Raw genomic sequence first — 15,093 nt, forward strand, 5'->3', positions numbered from 1 at the left:
CTAAATTCACACCTTTAGTTAATTTAAAATGGATTAGTTAAGCCACATTAAATATCTATGTGGACACTCTTATTCAGAAGTAAAGTAGCCCTTACTTCAGTTTAGTTTAATTCACTTTGAAAATGAATTAAGATAAACTGAATTAAGGCTACTTTAATTCTGAATAAGAATGTTCACGTAGGGGCTTAATGCGGTTTAACTAATCCACTTTAAATTAATAATTTCAGTTGATTTGGATTAAAAAAATTAGAAAAGCAAAGGAACACACATATTTACTAACAAATAGGATAATGGTTACAGAAGTTATACAAAAATTATCTTTAAAATGTAGCAATTGTTATGAAATGTCTCTGTTATGGTCAACGGTTACTAATCAGTAACCTGCTGAAAGACACCACTCCCCAATCCTGGAGAACTCCCACATGCCCTTGACAGAACTAGCTTTCCTCTTCTGTATGTGTTACAGATATGGGAACACTCTGGCAATAAGAAACTACAGCAGCAGAGCGTATTCCATTAAATGCAGCCTGAAGCCAGGATGCTAAATTAATGCTACCCACAAAAATGTCATAAGAAAACTTGATAAGGATTTTTCCAAGTGTATAATCATGTATTGTGCTAGCTGAAGAATTCCATGCAAGATACCCAAGACATCTGATAGCAAGCCCATTAGGAAATATACACCGGTAAAAGCAGAATATTAATAAAATAATTAGATGTAAAACAGCTACAACAGGAAGGAGGCCTATGATTTATGGGAACCGTATATAATTGTTGCTGCCTAGGAGTGTAAAGAATAATGATACAGATAAATGTTTTCTCATTATACATCAGAGGGTCTGTACTAAAAGAATTTTTAAAATTAATAAATTAGAAAAGCTGCAAGTGCTGAGATAGAATTGATGAAAAGAATTCAACCCAATGTTAGCAAAGATCAAGTGGATCTTATGTTTACTGTATAAAAGTAAAAAAGTAATTAATTGATACTATTCAGTTCCTTATGGTGCTCATATTCAGTTCCAAAACAATTATATAAAATATCACAGATCCTATGAAAACTAAACTACCATTTAAGGAATGTGGTATTGTTCCAGAGAACTGTAGGAAGAACAACTCCTCCTCAAATTATTAGGACTATCATATTTCTTAATATGGGCCAAAACTTTCAAAATGTATATGTATGTGCATGTACAAATCATGACCTGCATGCATGCACAGGGCATTGCAGATGCACTTTTGAATACTTGGGCTACCTAGGTATTCACTTTACCTGAATTTCCACTTCAACATTGGTGGAAAATGACCCTAGAGTAACAATCACACTAGGGAACCAGAAAACAGAAGTGGAACAGAAAAGAAAACGGAGAAATGGAAATAATTTATAATGAAGCTATATAAAGCTTATTACAATTATATATAAATATATTACTCTATCTACAGTACCTGTGGAAGTGAGCAATGGAGAAAGATAAATCAAGTACTACAAACATACTAAACCCACACTTACTTTATTTACACAATCATCAAAAAATGCAAGGCTTGCATCCTTATCACTAACAAAGGAACATTCTTCAATGAAGCGAATAAACATTTGCGTTTTGGTCATTGATGTGTAGAATTTTTGATGTGATCGATCTCGACTTTTTAAGAACCCTGCAAAACAAAGTATATGCATGTAAGAACACTGAAGCAAAGGAAACAGCACGTATTTCACTAACGAATAGGATAATAGTTACAGAAGCTATACAAAAATTTAAGAACTAGCAATTGTTATGAAATGTCTCTATTATTGTGTTAACAAATACTATCAACTAGACATTACTTATCAATACTATTTTTTTAAAAAACTTTTTCAGGATGGTTTTGCCAGTGGCATCATATCATTTTTGCCCACTACCATTACATAGTCTTTTGATTTTTTCCATTCAGCACAGTAACATGAAAATGGTTTCTTCTTCTTCGTTATCACTCCAGTGAAAAATAGTTTTTGCATATTTTATTAGCTTATGATTAAAATCAAGAATATGAACCTTTACCTTGTAGTTCAAACAGGGAGCTTGCATCTGTTGCTGTCTCAGAAGGTGCCTGTGTTATTGGCCTTAGGTACGACCTATAACCTTTTAATAATGAAGCCATGAAACAAAGAAATGCCTCCTGGATCTCCATATCTAACAAATGCAACTTCTTCCCCGAATTAAAATCATAGTCATTCATTGTTAATTCCATTAATGCATCTTCTCTTGGTCTTTGCTGCACTGTGAACAATAGTGTTAAAACACTCCCTTAGATCAAAAAAATTCTCAGTGTTGACCAAAGTTATGGTTTCCTTCTTATCTTATTGGGTGATAAGTGAATCCAATATTATAATAGTCTATACCGGATATAAATAGAATAGTGAAGTATGATGATTAATTCAATGTGACAGCACACAGATCACTAGTCTGTGGGTTTTACAAGAGGCTGAGACACAAACACATTTACCTTTTCAGTACAGTTACTATGGCAACAAAGACAGAATTGGTATGGACACTGTTTAGTGACATGCTAATAAAAAGGGTAGTTTATGGAATCTGTTGAAATGTATACAGTTAATTGGCAAAATAAATGAATTTTTAAGAATATGTTAATCACACATGTGGGATGCATATATATTTTAGAATGCCTTCTTTCCCAAAGTGCCAGCAAGAGGTTTATTGACACTATATATACACACACAAAACAAGTGAAATGCATATGGCAAACCATCAGGAGCACAGTACAGTGCACAATGAGGGTAGGGAGAAATGGGGGCACTTTGGTAAAGGAAACTAGCACAAAACCCTACTCTTATGAAAGATGCCTTTAGGTCTTTAGTGTCCATACAAAGCCATTAGGACCCTGATTCCCAAGGCTTCTCTGCTTTTCTCTCCCCCACTCACACAGAGTGGTAACATGCTAATGGTGCCCTTTTGGAACAGAAATATGGTTTCATTATTGTGTTCCACTGTCCCAACACATTATGGTTGCAGCCATAGCCTCCATTAGAAACCATGCTTATATGAATTTAGATTTTGGTGACAATTCAAGAAGGAATCCATTTTATTCTATATTATATAGACTGTGTACACATTTTAGAAATTGCTAAAAAAATCCTTTTCCGACTATAAGATTATATGTAGCTATTAGGAAACTATATGATCTTCACAATAATTTAATCTTAAATAATACATACTATCATTTATGCAGCATGCTGTTTTTAATATGTTCTAAACAATAGAAAACATTATTAATTTCTGATATCCTCAATGGTCAAGACTGTTAAAAATGGGTGCCCAAAATTAGGAACTTAATATTATATTTAGGCCCGAAAGTAAGTGGCCTGATTTTCAGAAGTGCGGAGCTCCCACCCTAACTTTAGATGCCCATTTTTTAAGATTTTGGCTAAGGTATATTAACTTCTACAACATATTAAACATGCCTGCTTTGGACCAACTCCATCCCTTTCCTATTCTAATCCACGCCTTAACCATTTGCTATCTCTGTCAGTGCAATTTAGTCTTGTGTGACTTTCAGTCACTTCTACTTTTTAAGGCCCTCATCCAAAGCCCATTAAAATCAACTGAAAGACTCCCATTGACTTTAATGGGATTTGGATCTGGTTTTAATTGTCAGGAACTTCAAAATGCTGCTAAGATTTCCCTCTCACTTCATGGAACAGGGACATATTACCTCCATCCTCCGTCACATCACCTGGTTTCCTAATAGTCCCAATTAAAAAATTTCCTTCCTGATTTTCAAAACTATGGACCAAATCCATATTACTGCTCTAACCTCATCTCCTGCTTGGGCACATAAGTCCTCTAAAAATGGTAGTTTTCAAAGAACATAACATAGCTACCACAGATCCCAGCAGCAAAGCTTTACGCAGTCCCACTCATGGCCGTTGGCACTGGCTGCATGGGAGAAGAGTGGCAAGTGTACACTGGATTTCAGCTATTCTAGTTTCACCACCACCACCCTCAACAGCAGCCCTAGCATAACCCTCAGGCTGCCCTGTCTACACCATGGGCTGAGCAGCTACCCCAAGAATACAAAAACATTTAAATGTCTCAGTAAAACTATGTCCAGGAATGGCACAATGGAGAATCAGGATGGTAAGCACTATTAGCTTGTGTGCCCCAAACTACCTCAACTGTCAGATAAAAGTATGAGGACAATTTGGGTGGTCTGTAATGCACAATCTGTCAAGAGCTTTATAGGTCTTGGTCTACTTTTTGCTCGTCTGTCCCCTCTCCTTATGATTCTTCACTTCAGAGATGTCCTTTCCCTAGTGCTTCATCTCTACGGACGTTTCCCCACCTCAAAAGCCAGTTACAGTAGAACCTCAAAGATACGAACACCAGAGTTATGGACTGACTGGTCAACCGGACATCGTGTGAAACTGGAAGTAACCAGATAGCAGCAGAGATCCCCTCAAAAAGCAAATACTGTACTGTGCCTCTATTGCATCTTAAAGGTAGGCACATCTGGGCTGCCTGTCCCCACCCCACCCACACATACAGGTCACCCACTTACAGCAAGACGCTGGAACTGCCAGCCCAAGGCAGCCGGAGCCAGCCAGAGTAGGAGCAGCACTGGGGTCTGTACTGCTTTCACCCCTTCCGCCCACCCCCCGCCAGGAAGAGGATGGGCTGTTTTTAACCCCCTCTCCAATCTCCCAGGAGGGGGACATGCTGTTTTCTCTCTCTCTCACTTCCCCACCCCTTCCAGGGGGATAGTCTTGCAAACTCATGTCAGCACTGAGTAGGGAGCTCAGCTGCTGCTGAAACCTGGCTTGGAGTGTCAGCTGCTGGATCCAGAGCCCGAACTGTGCTTTGTTCAGTTACGAACATTTCAGAACTCTCTCCATTCCAAGGTGTCTGGAAGTCTGAGGTTTTACTGTGATTATTTCTAACCTTTAAATTTATGCAAAACGTCTCCTTTTTGTAAAGCATTTTGTGATATTTATCGTGACGGATGCCTTCAGCAAACTGTACTGTAACTAAAATCTACCAATCTGTTAACATTAGCTACAATGCACCACAGCCAGTGAAAATCTTGTTTTATACTTCCCACACTCACATTCTGCCAGTTGTTGATATAAGTTATTTAAAGTGTTCATTAGATTTTTGCAAGGTTTCTTTGGTAAGATCTTCCATGAAATAGTTTTCTTATCTCCAGTTCTAGAAAGGGAAGAAGAAAAGTATTAATGTTAAGAGACCATCTTTTCGTTCTCTGTTTGTACAGCAACTAGCTCAATAGGGTCCTGGTTCACAACTAGGTGCTATGGGAATACAAATAAATTAATAAAAATAATACTGGAAAATATATTTCTACACAGGGTCATATCCAGAAGGACGTAATCCTAGATGTATAAATAAAAACGGGTGTGCATTCACAATTCACTATATGAAGAACGGTCTTTTGAGCAAGGGAGAGAAAAGTAGGCATTTAATTTACAGTATGGAGATGTGGTCACGTAGTCATCCAACTGGTTATCCATACATTCTGATGATGACTGCAGCCAAACCCAAGAGTGATGGGAGAAATGATGATTTAAAAAGATGGAAATAGTAATGCATTTAGAGCACACGAAAACAGAGTATTAGTAACAATACCTAATGCCAACCATAGCGTGGGCAGAGAGAAATATATTTTCCCAGAAATTTCTGCTGGGGCACCTCAATATTCTTGTTATTTAACTCCTGGGTCATTGTAGTATGGACTGCCAATGATGCACAGTAGGGCTTAAACATTTTACTTCAACCGATCTAGCTCAAGGACTGTGCCCACAAACCATGGCAAAAAAACAAATGAATGAAAAAACCTTGCTTGCCATGCCCCATTAGTAGCCACAACCTTTGCAGTTTAAAGAGGTAAAAGGGTTGCATACTATTTATTGTGCTCTGTATTTATCATCAACTTTCTATTTCATAAAGTTTAAAAATGGTTTCGCTGCACAGAACAGGAACGGTTTAAATATTATGAAATATGGCAACTATATATGGTATTTTCTAAATTATGGTGACTTACATTTGGAAGGTGGAAATGACTGGAATTATGTGATAACTGGAATTACGCAATGACCTGGATAAATACATACATGAGGGGAAAGCCACTTTACTGGAGAGCTGAGGTAGATGTGACCGCAGACAACATACTGTTGAGGTAATATAAAAGTTGCACTGTTTCACTGTTAACAGAGGGCAGTGGCAAGTCTTTTAGACCATATCAAAAGACACAAAACCACAAAAATCTCAACCATTTGTCCATCAGCTTTTTGCCAAAACAGTTTATGTACAATATCCACACACTAAACATGCTCAAAGAAAATGCATCTGAAACTAGTAATTGCCAGAAGACAGCAATACCGAGAAGCAGAAGATAAGAAGGGGAATCAACAAGCCTGAAAGTAAAGAAAACTTAAAATATTAACATAAGACATCAGTGGGAAAGAAATGCTGCTTTCTATGGAACCCTTCCTCCTCCCTCAAAAAAGGAAAGAAAAAACTCCACAACAAAAAACAGATCATCACAGTCTATTCTCAACTGACTGCCAAAAATGCAGAATAGAGGAGAGTTGTACAAAATATCTGACACCACCATAGGTGCCTTAACACAATCTTTATTCACAAAGATTTTTTTTTTTTTTTAAATTGTGGCCATAAATGGCACTCAAAATTTAGACAAAATTAGACAGATAACCATTCCATAATTATTAATGATAAATTAAAACCAAAGAAAGGTTAATGAACTCACCAGCTTCTTTAGTTAAAAAATTAAATGAGAATGATACTGACAAGAAAAGCTATCAGTAGGACATCATCAAAATAAACTTGAATCAGACTTTTGGTATAAAAAAAGACTTCTTAAAATGTATGAGCTACATATATGTTTAACTGATCTTGACGAATACTGCTTCCTTCTGATTTTTGTTGCCTTAAAACTTTTATATTATATAAAGTTATATAAAATTGTATTAAGTACACAATAGTTCCAAACATCTTTTTAGAGTAACTTAGTATTAATTTGCTTTAAATGATGATTTAGCTGGGGACTAGTCCTGCTTTGAGCAGGGGGTGGGACTAGATGACCTCCTGTGGTCCCTTCCAACACTGATATTCTATTATTCTAATTCTGAATCATTTTATTCAAATTCTATCCTTCAAATAGAAATAAAACACATATCAAAACTATACAAGAAAATCAGTAATAAATACTTACTGAGAAATGGTGTTGGTATCTAGGTCAACACAGCTAACATCTGGTGGGGGATCATATAGATCAAAGTATCTTGAATCAATTCCTACTATGAATGGACATGGTGCGCTTAACACATCTGCCAGTGCCAAGGGGCAAAGAGGAATGTATGGGCATGGCCAGTGGAAAGGAAATATCATCTTTAAAAAACAAACATAATATTCAACTTTATATTTATAGAAGGATACGTCAGACTATTTTCCACATTATAAAAACATTTAATATAAAAAGTAACAGCATATGATTGAAACTGTAAACTCTACTGTTAAATAGCTGCTGTCAATTAAAAAGGCAATTTAATTTTTCATCAATTTTAGTTTACTTAACCTGTAAAAACGAATCTTTTGCATACTAACCATTTCTCAGTAGAGGCACTAAAACTGGTCTGTGAGAAGGAGGACATAAAAATAATATACATCTACAAGCCCTCTGAGGGTAGAAACAAAGAATATAGGCCTAGTGGGGGCCATTTAGGAAATGAAAGAGTTCCTGCATTTAGTGCCTACATATGATAGGGACTGGCACAATATTGCAAATAAGCAAAAGCCAAAGATAGGGTTAAATTCTACCCTCAACGCATTTAACCTCAACTACTTCTGTGGTATCTTAGAGGGGAAATCTGGTCCCTATTTTCTAAATAACACTCAAATCCAGAAGCAGTACTATACATTTGTTTTACAGTTTATTTAAACAATATATTCTTTTTCACTAAAAAAAAAAAAAAACAGGATTAGGAAGAGATAATGCTACTTACTGAGACTAATGCCTCTGTCACACTAGTAAGGACAGACGGTCGTAAGGAATGGATGAGAATTTTATGTTCTGTTACAGCAAATACAAGTAGAGTTACTGCATTCTCGGGCCCTAGGTTCTGAAGCAGTGTAGAAAACTTGCCACCACTGTTACAAAAAATAAAACATTGGTGAATATCAAACTATTAAGCAGCAAAATATTACAATATACTGCACTGAAAATATGAACAAATACAAAGAATTCATAACTGAATTTAAGCTGGGGTGTTGTAAACACACTGCAAACTTAGTTTTCCATTTTTTGCAATCTTCTTAATAAGAAAAACTCAGCAATTTCATTTAGTTTCACTATCCAGTAAATAAAAAAAACCCACCTACTTATCCTACAGTAATTGTAGTTGCGATGTTGTAGTCATAGTGTGGATCCCACTGTAAGGGTACATACACTTTAAACAAATGAGAATGGAATCCTTTGAATACTCATGTCAGTCAAGGCCACACACGCATCTTGTGCTCCTACGGAAGGGCATAAAGGGTGGGGCATCCACAACGCCCCTCTCAGTTCCCTCATGATTCAAAGTTGTTGCTGCTGAGGACTCCACAAAGTGGGGATGAAGGGCTGGTCAGAGGATTTGCACTGACAACATCATCTCGAAAAACCAGTTGTTGGGTTAGTAACTGTCCTTTCTTCAAATGTGTCAGCATACATCCCAACCTAGGTGATTAGCAAGCAGTATCCTCATTGGCTGGTGGCAACAAGGAGTTTCAGCTGAAGCTAATAATGATTGAAGCACCACTATTCCAAACTTGGCATCTGCGCTACCCGCTATGTCAAGGGCATAATGTTTGATTAAGGTTAGTGGGTTACTCCCTGTTGCTGCCTTGCAGATCTCAGGGTATGTCTACACTACCCGCCAGATTGGCAGGCAGCAGTTGATACAGCGGGGATCCATTTATCGTATCTAGTCTAGATGCGATAAATCAACCCCCCGAGCACTCTCCCATTGACTTCTGTACTCTGGCACCGCAAAAGGTGCAGGCAGAGTCAACAGAGAGCAGCAGCAATTGATTCACTGCGGTGAAGACGCCACGGTAAGTCGATCTAATTACATCGACTTCAGCTATGTTATTCACATAGCTGAAGTTGCGTAACTTAGATTGATTTCCCCTCCCCCGCCCCCGTGTAGACCAGGGCTCAGATACTGGCACATTCCTGAAGCAGGATGATCCTGCTGCCTGTTCCAGTGGTATGCACTTAGACATTTGGAGGAAGAGATTTGCCAGCTGAAGATGAAAATACATCATGTGATCCACGCAGAGATTCTCTGTGACAAGATAACTTGACCTTTTACAAGGCTGGAAATGGCCACAAAGAGATGAGGAAACAGCCTGAAAGGCCTGGTCCTGTCAGTGTAATAGAGCAAAGCCTGGGGAAATGCAGTGTGTGTAGCTTCTGTTCCTTCTTGTAACTACACTTGACACAGAAGAAGATAAGCAGCTAAATCAACTGGTTCAGGTGGAATTCTGAAATTTGGGATGGTGACAAGAATGGAACTCCTTTCATGCTTTCTCAGGATCTAGCCACCATCTCAGCTTTTGCAGGACTTGAGGTGGGACTGTGACCTCTTGTTCATGCGCTGTCTGGACAGGGAGTACACTGACCTAGACAAATTAGAGGACTGGGCCAAAAGAAACCTGATGAGGTTCAACAAGGACAAGTGCAGAGTCCTGCACTTACGACAGAAGAATCCCATTCACTGTTACAGACTAGGGACCGAAGAAAAGTAGAGCGTTGTGCAGAAAAGATTCTAGGAGGTTACCAGTGACAAGAAGGATGGGATACGAATCAGGTGCCTTGTTGCAGAAGGCTAACGGCATTTTGGAGCTGATATAATCTAGGGGGGCACTGCAGGCAGATTGGGGATGTGATCATTCCTTCTATCTCAGCATTGTGAGGCCTCATCTGGATACTGGTCTAGTCTTTGAGCCCTAAAACACTAAAAGAAAGATGTGGAATTGGAAAGAGTCAGCTGGAGGGCAACGACGATTATGATTAGGGGGCTGGAGTACATGATTTCTGGGAGAGGCTTGAGGGAACGGGGATGTATTTAATCTGGAGAAAGAGAATGAGGGGGATTTTATAGCTTCTTTCAACTCCTGAAAGGGGTTCAAAGAGGAATGGATTTAGGACTGCTTCTCAGTGTACCTGAATGAAGAACAAGGAGTCATGTCTCAAGTTGCAGGTGCGGGGAGGTTTAGATTGGATATTTGGAAAAACTTTTTCACTCAGAGAGTGGTGAAGCACTGGAATGGGTTACCTAGGGAGGTGGTGGAATCTCCTTCCTTAGAGGCTTTTAAGGTCAGGCTTGACCAACCCCTGTCTGGGTTGATTTAGTTTGGAATTGGTCCTGCTTTGAGCAGGGGGTTGGACTAGATACCTCCTGATGTCCCTTCCAACCCTGATATTCTATGATTCTATGATCTAGCCAGAGTTCATGGGCAACAGGCAAAGTTTGACAGAGTTTAGAGAAGAGACTTTTAGCTCTCATTATTTGCTAAACGAGAAGAAGAAAGGGGGTCTTCACCTTATCCTATCTAGATAACAAAAGTCCAAACCAAGGTGGGCATAAAAATACTCAAGTTTTCTACAGGACTTGATACCACTTTTCTACTCTCTTGGCTGCAGCCAAGATAGTGACAGGTGTTTGCCACACAGCTTCAGTGGGGTCAAACAGTCCTTCATTTATCAAAAGGGCAATTCTGGACAGGCCCAATGGCATCAGTGTATCAAGCAGTTTATGCATGTTTTTTTGGATAACTGATGTGCCTATTTCTAGAATGTCCACTATTCACATAAGCAGACATTGGAATGTCTTAAAATCATCTGGCTCTGGGGTAAGGTCTTTGGGAGGCATGGCAGGATGGCATTGCTCCTCTGGTCCCATGTTGAGCCGTTCTTGGCATTCTTCCTAGCTCGGTGCCAATGATCTGGCCACAGATGACAATGGGAGTGCAATCTCCTCTTCCTGGAATGGGACAGGAATCAGCTCCTGAAAATGTGCAAAGGAGAATCCCAGTAAGCCCAACACAGCCATGATGCATGCCATCAGACTAGCTTGCATTTCACAGTTTTGGTGTGGTTGTGTCGGTGTCCTGTGAGGGACTTTCCATAATCTCAGGAGAGAACTGGTTCCCTGCTTGCGGAAGGTAAGAATGTATATCCTGGTGACAGGGAGGAAGAATAGATTTCCTCTAAGGGTGGCACTGAGAAATATGGTGCTCTCAGTAGCAGAATCCACATCAGTGCTGGCTGTTGCCTTGGTGCTGGGGTCATTTCTGACACTGGTCCTGATTCTTCAAAGGATGCATCAGCAGTACCATCAGCAACAATGCTGCTGGGGGCAATGCTGATGGTTATATCATTATAAGTGGAGTTTTGTGGATTATGGGATAGCTTGTCACTAACCCTAGGTTCAGTGTGGGTTTTCACAAGTTTTTTCCATGGAGGCTTTATGTGGCCTTTCCCTATGGGAAGATACCAACCTCCGCCTACTGTCTCTGCCATGATTTCTGTCGGTGGTAAGCTTCAGTACCAGCAGTATCGGCATCAGTGCCAATGGCACTGGCTTCAGCGTCAGGGTTTTCTCTGTACTGGCTTTGAGCACTGCATGTCTACTGAAGGGGGGCACTCGCGGATGTAATTTTCTCCAGTACATGGTTAGATTTGGTACCTGACTCCTCAAGGTCTGAAGACCCTCTCAGACTGCTCTAGCAAGCAGCACTTCAGTTAAGCTTCGCAGGACTTGAGAATCTTGGAAGAAAAGTACTGGTATACGGCTCTCACTCAAGCAGAAGAGACATCTGATATGTACATCTGTTAACAGGGTTAGTCCATCACACAAAGGATAGGTCTTGAAGACTGAGGACTTAGAATTCATCACGAGGTTGAAGTGGATGAACCATCACCCTACACAGATGGAGGGAGGTGGTCTAACTGCCAAAAATAAGTCCTGATGGGTCATGTTTGTTTGTTATAGTTTCCTAGAGCAAACAGATGAGAGTTCGGAAGATTTCTGAAGAGTTTAGCCAGAATGAATGACAAGTGGTTGAATATTCACTAAGTTCCATCTCCGCCAGTGGCAGCAAGAGGTAACAGAGGGAGAGTCAAGGCTGCACTGCTTTTTATGCCCAGATATGGACACATGATGAAGCACAGGGCAAATGTGGGCCCTGACACACAAGGCTATTCAAAAGATTCTTATCTCATGCATGAGGCATGTGCACACCTACAGGGGGATCCACACGGACATATACTCAAAGGATGTACAATTATTTCACTAAAAAGCTGAAACAATAAAAGCTGCTTTACATACAATAGTCTTATTTAATTGAATATGAATCTAACCAATGTCTTCAGATTACAGAGTACTTTAAAATGTGTGACTAATACTTTGAATTAGTGCACTGATATTTCCCAGACATTAAAGAAAACTAATACCCAGACACAGTGACATTTATGAAACAGTTCTGTAATTCTCTAACAAATGCCAGAGGCATTTTCCCTTCAATATAATGGGATTTTCCCTTCAATATAATGGGAACTGCTCAGTTCCTCAGGTTTGTGCTGCAATCACATAGCTATTATATTAATGCTATTCTACTAGAAAGAAAGTTATCACATTGTTAACTGATCTTCATGGATTATACAAAAATATACAACTTTATCTCCCCCAATCAAAAATGAATTCTTCATGTGCGTTAACATTCAATATTAACAGCATCTTTATTCTTCACATAAAAAGTATGGACTATTTTTGTTTAAATGAGTATTTAGCAAAAATGATATAATTTTTATGTAAAATCTATGAATTATTAAATACATATAACTTTGTTGTGAAGCAGTCTGGGTTCACATACACACACTTACTTTAACATAAACCCATAAAAACAATGAAGTGAAAAGTTAAGCTACCTAACAGTATATACACTCTACTTCTCCACACACAAGCAAACACCTTTACCATTACTGCAGCTGTAACACAGATCTCTCTTTGCATCCTGAACTCTAATTCATCTTGCTCCTTCTGTACACATAATTTGACCAGATTATTCCTCCCACACTAGTAGTTGGAGATATCGGATACAAAGATGGGGCGGGGGGGGGGGGCAGGCAAAATGCAGCTGCGGATGGAGAATGTTTTATTTGTCATCAACTGTGCACAAAGCCATCTTCATTTTAAGATAAAATCTGCCAGAAAAGTAATTACTGATGGGAAAGTATTGGGTGTGTCTGACTCCGTATCAAACAAGCTTGTGTTTATATGGTTCCCTACCATTCAGGTTTGAGTACACAGCACAAGCTTTCTGTTACAGCAACATGGGGAATAGCTAAATAAATAAAATAAAACCAAATGCCTATAGACAATACTCAGAATCCAGCGCTCCACCAAGTTTTGAGTAGGCAAAATGTTTTTTAAGAGATTATTGGTCAAAAAGGAAAAGCTAGGATTGCAATGGACACATCAGACAGGAAGACTTTTGAATTTTGGCCCTATTAAATATTATAAAGAGAAACCAAACAAGAATGCCACAGAAAATTCAATGGGAAAAAAAGTAAACTTTCCAAATTCTTTTCAGACTGATTGGCCACCTACTTTTTGACTAAACTAGGAATTTATGCCTGATATTAAGCTCATTTAAGAACTTTATCCTGACCATGGAGTCACTACCAAGGATTTCCATAATTTAAAATTTTCATGAGGTTACTGCAGTAGCAAGTGAGATTTTAAAAAAATATGGCAAACTGTCTTGAGAGAAGGATTAATATGAAGTACCAAAATATATATAACCTTTTTGTTATTGTTGCAAGAGTGACTTACAGTACTTCAGATATAGTTATAAGATATAAAGACTTAAGATTCATTCCTTTATAAAACAGCCAATTGGTTTAGAAAGAAAGACATATCAATTCACTTCCAGATACAATTACAAAATATAGTAGACTGTTAAAATTACTTGGTATTTCAAAGCTTTAAAGCTTCACGTCACTAATAGATCAAGATATGTTTCACAATTAAACAGAACTATTGTTCTACTTGCCTCAGGGGTAGAGGTGATGACACCGGCTGACTAAGAATCAGGTTATCATGTGGTGATAGCTATTAGAATAAAAAGTATATATGAATTTTTTTTTGAGCCTTAAAAATAATTAAACAGAAATTGCACAACAGTCAATTATAATTTGAACATTTAAAAAAAAGTCTACATTAAACATTACGTAGATCAGGCATATGTAAAATAATGAAGAAATGAAACAAAATCATCATTCATTATATTTTACTTATAGATAAGTGATAGGTGACACTTTTTCTCCTCCTTCTGCACTTAAACAGAAAGATGATCCATCACATTACCTATCTTAAAAAAGGAATTAAAACATTGTTTAACAACTCAATGAAAGTTTATTAACACTCCAATTAATTAATATTCTGGGATCAGTGAGGAGCTCAGATACCACAAGATTTTTTTTTCAAAGTAACATCTTATCTGTAAGAAAAGAGAACCAGATCCTCAGCTACTGTAAATCAGTTCAACTCCATTTATTTTATTGGAATTAAGACAGATTATACCAGCTGAGGATCTGGCCCAGGAATTTATTAACACATTTATCCTCTTTTCAAAGACTTCAACAATGGCATCAAGAGAGGCCATGTGTACTCAAAATGAAGACTGGAAGATTATTTTTGTCATTACATTACACTTCATGGTTTTATATATAGGGTATCTTTCAGTAATCAAACTCAGGAACTATACTGCCAGAAAAGAACAATTACTTACCTACAGTAACTGTGGATCTTCGAGATGTTGTAGTTAGTGTGGATCCCACTGTAGCTGCACATGCAAACAAAATCAGAATTTGTTTTGCGTAGCACAGTCCATTGGGGCCAGGCACATGGTCTATGCCTCTTCATGTTCTCATGCAAGGGTATAAAGGGCAGAGTGGCTGCAACCTTGCCTCAGTTCCTTCACAAATCAAAGACTAATTGAGGACTCCTAAAGTGAA

The 15,093-nt window shown here is 38.4% G+C and overlaps 1 protein-coding gene across 1 annotated transcript in view; it reads right to left on the minus strand.

The window, feature by feature from the left end:
* Positions 1–15,093, minus strand: part of DENND4A (DENN domain containing 4A) — a 92,829-nt gene that overhangs the window by 41,993 nt on the left and 35,743 nt on the right. The window contains exons 8-13 of the mRNA XM_075069064.1: positions 14,130–14,188; positions 8,033–8,177; positions 7,243–7,418; positions 5,101–5,201; positions 2,037–2,255; positions 1,508–1,653 (exon numbers count right to left, since the gene is read on the minus strand). Coding sequence (XP_074925165.1) covers positions 1,508–1,653; positions 2,037–2,255; positions 5,101–5,201; positions 7,243–7,418; positions 8,033–8,177; positions 14,130–14,188 — 846 coding nt within the window. The remainder of the gene's footprint in view (positions 1–1,507; positions 1,654–2,036; positions 2,256–5,100; positions 5,202–7,242; positions 7,419–8,032; positions 8,178–14,129; positions 14,189–15,093) is intronic.

The sequence above is a fragment of the Chelonoidis abingdonii genome, chromosome 9 (assembly GCF_003597395.2).
Source record: "Chelonoidis abingdonii isolate Lonesome George chromosome 9, CheloAbing_2.0, whole genome shotgun sequence".
Classification (NCBI taxonomy): Eukaryota; Metazoa; Chordata; order Testudines; family Testudinidae; genus Chelonoidis; species Chelonoidis abingdonii.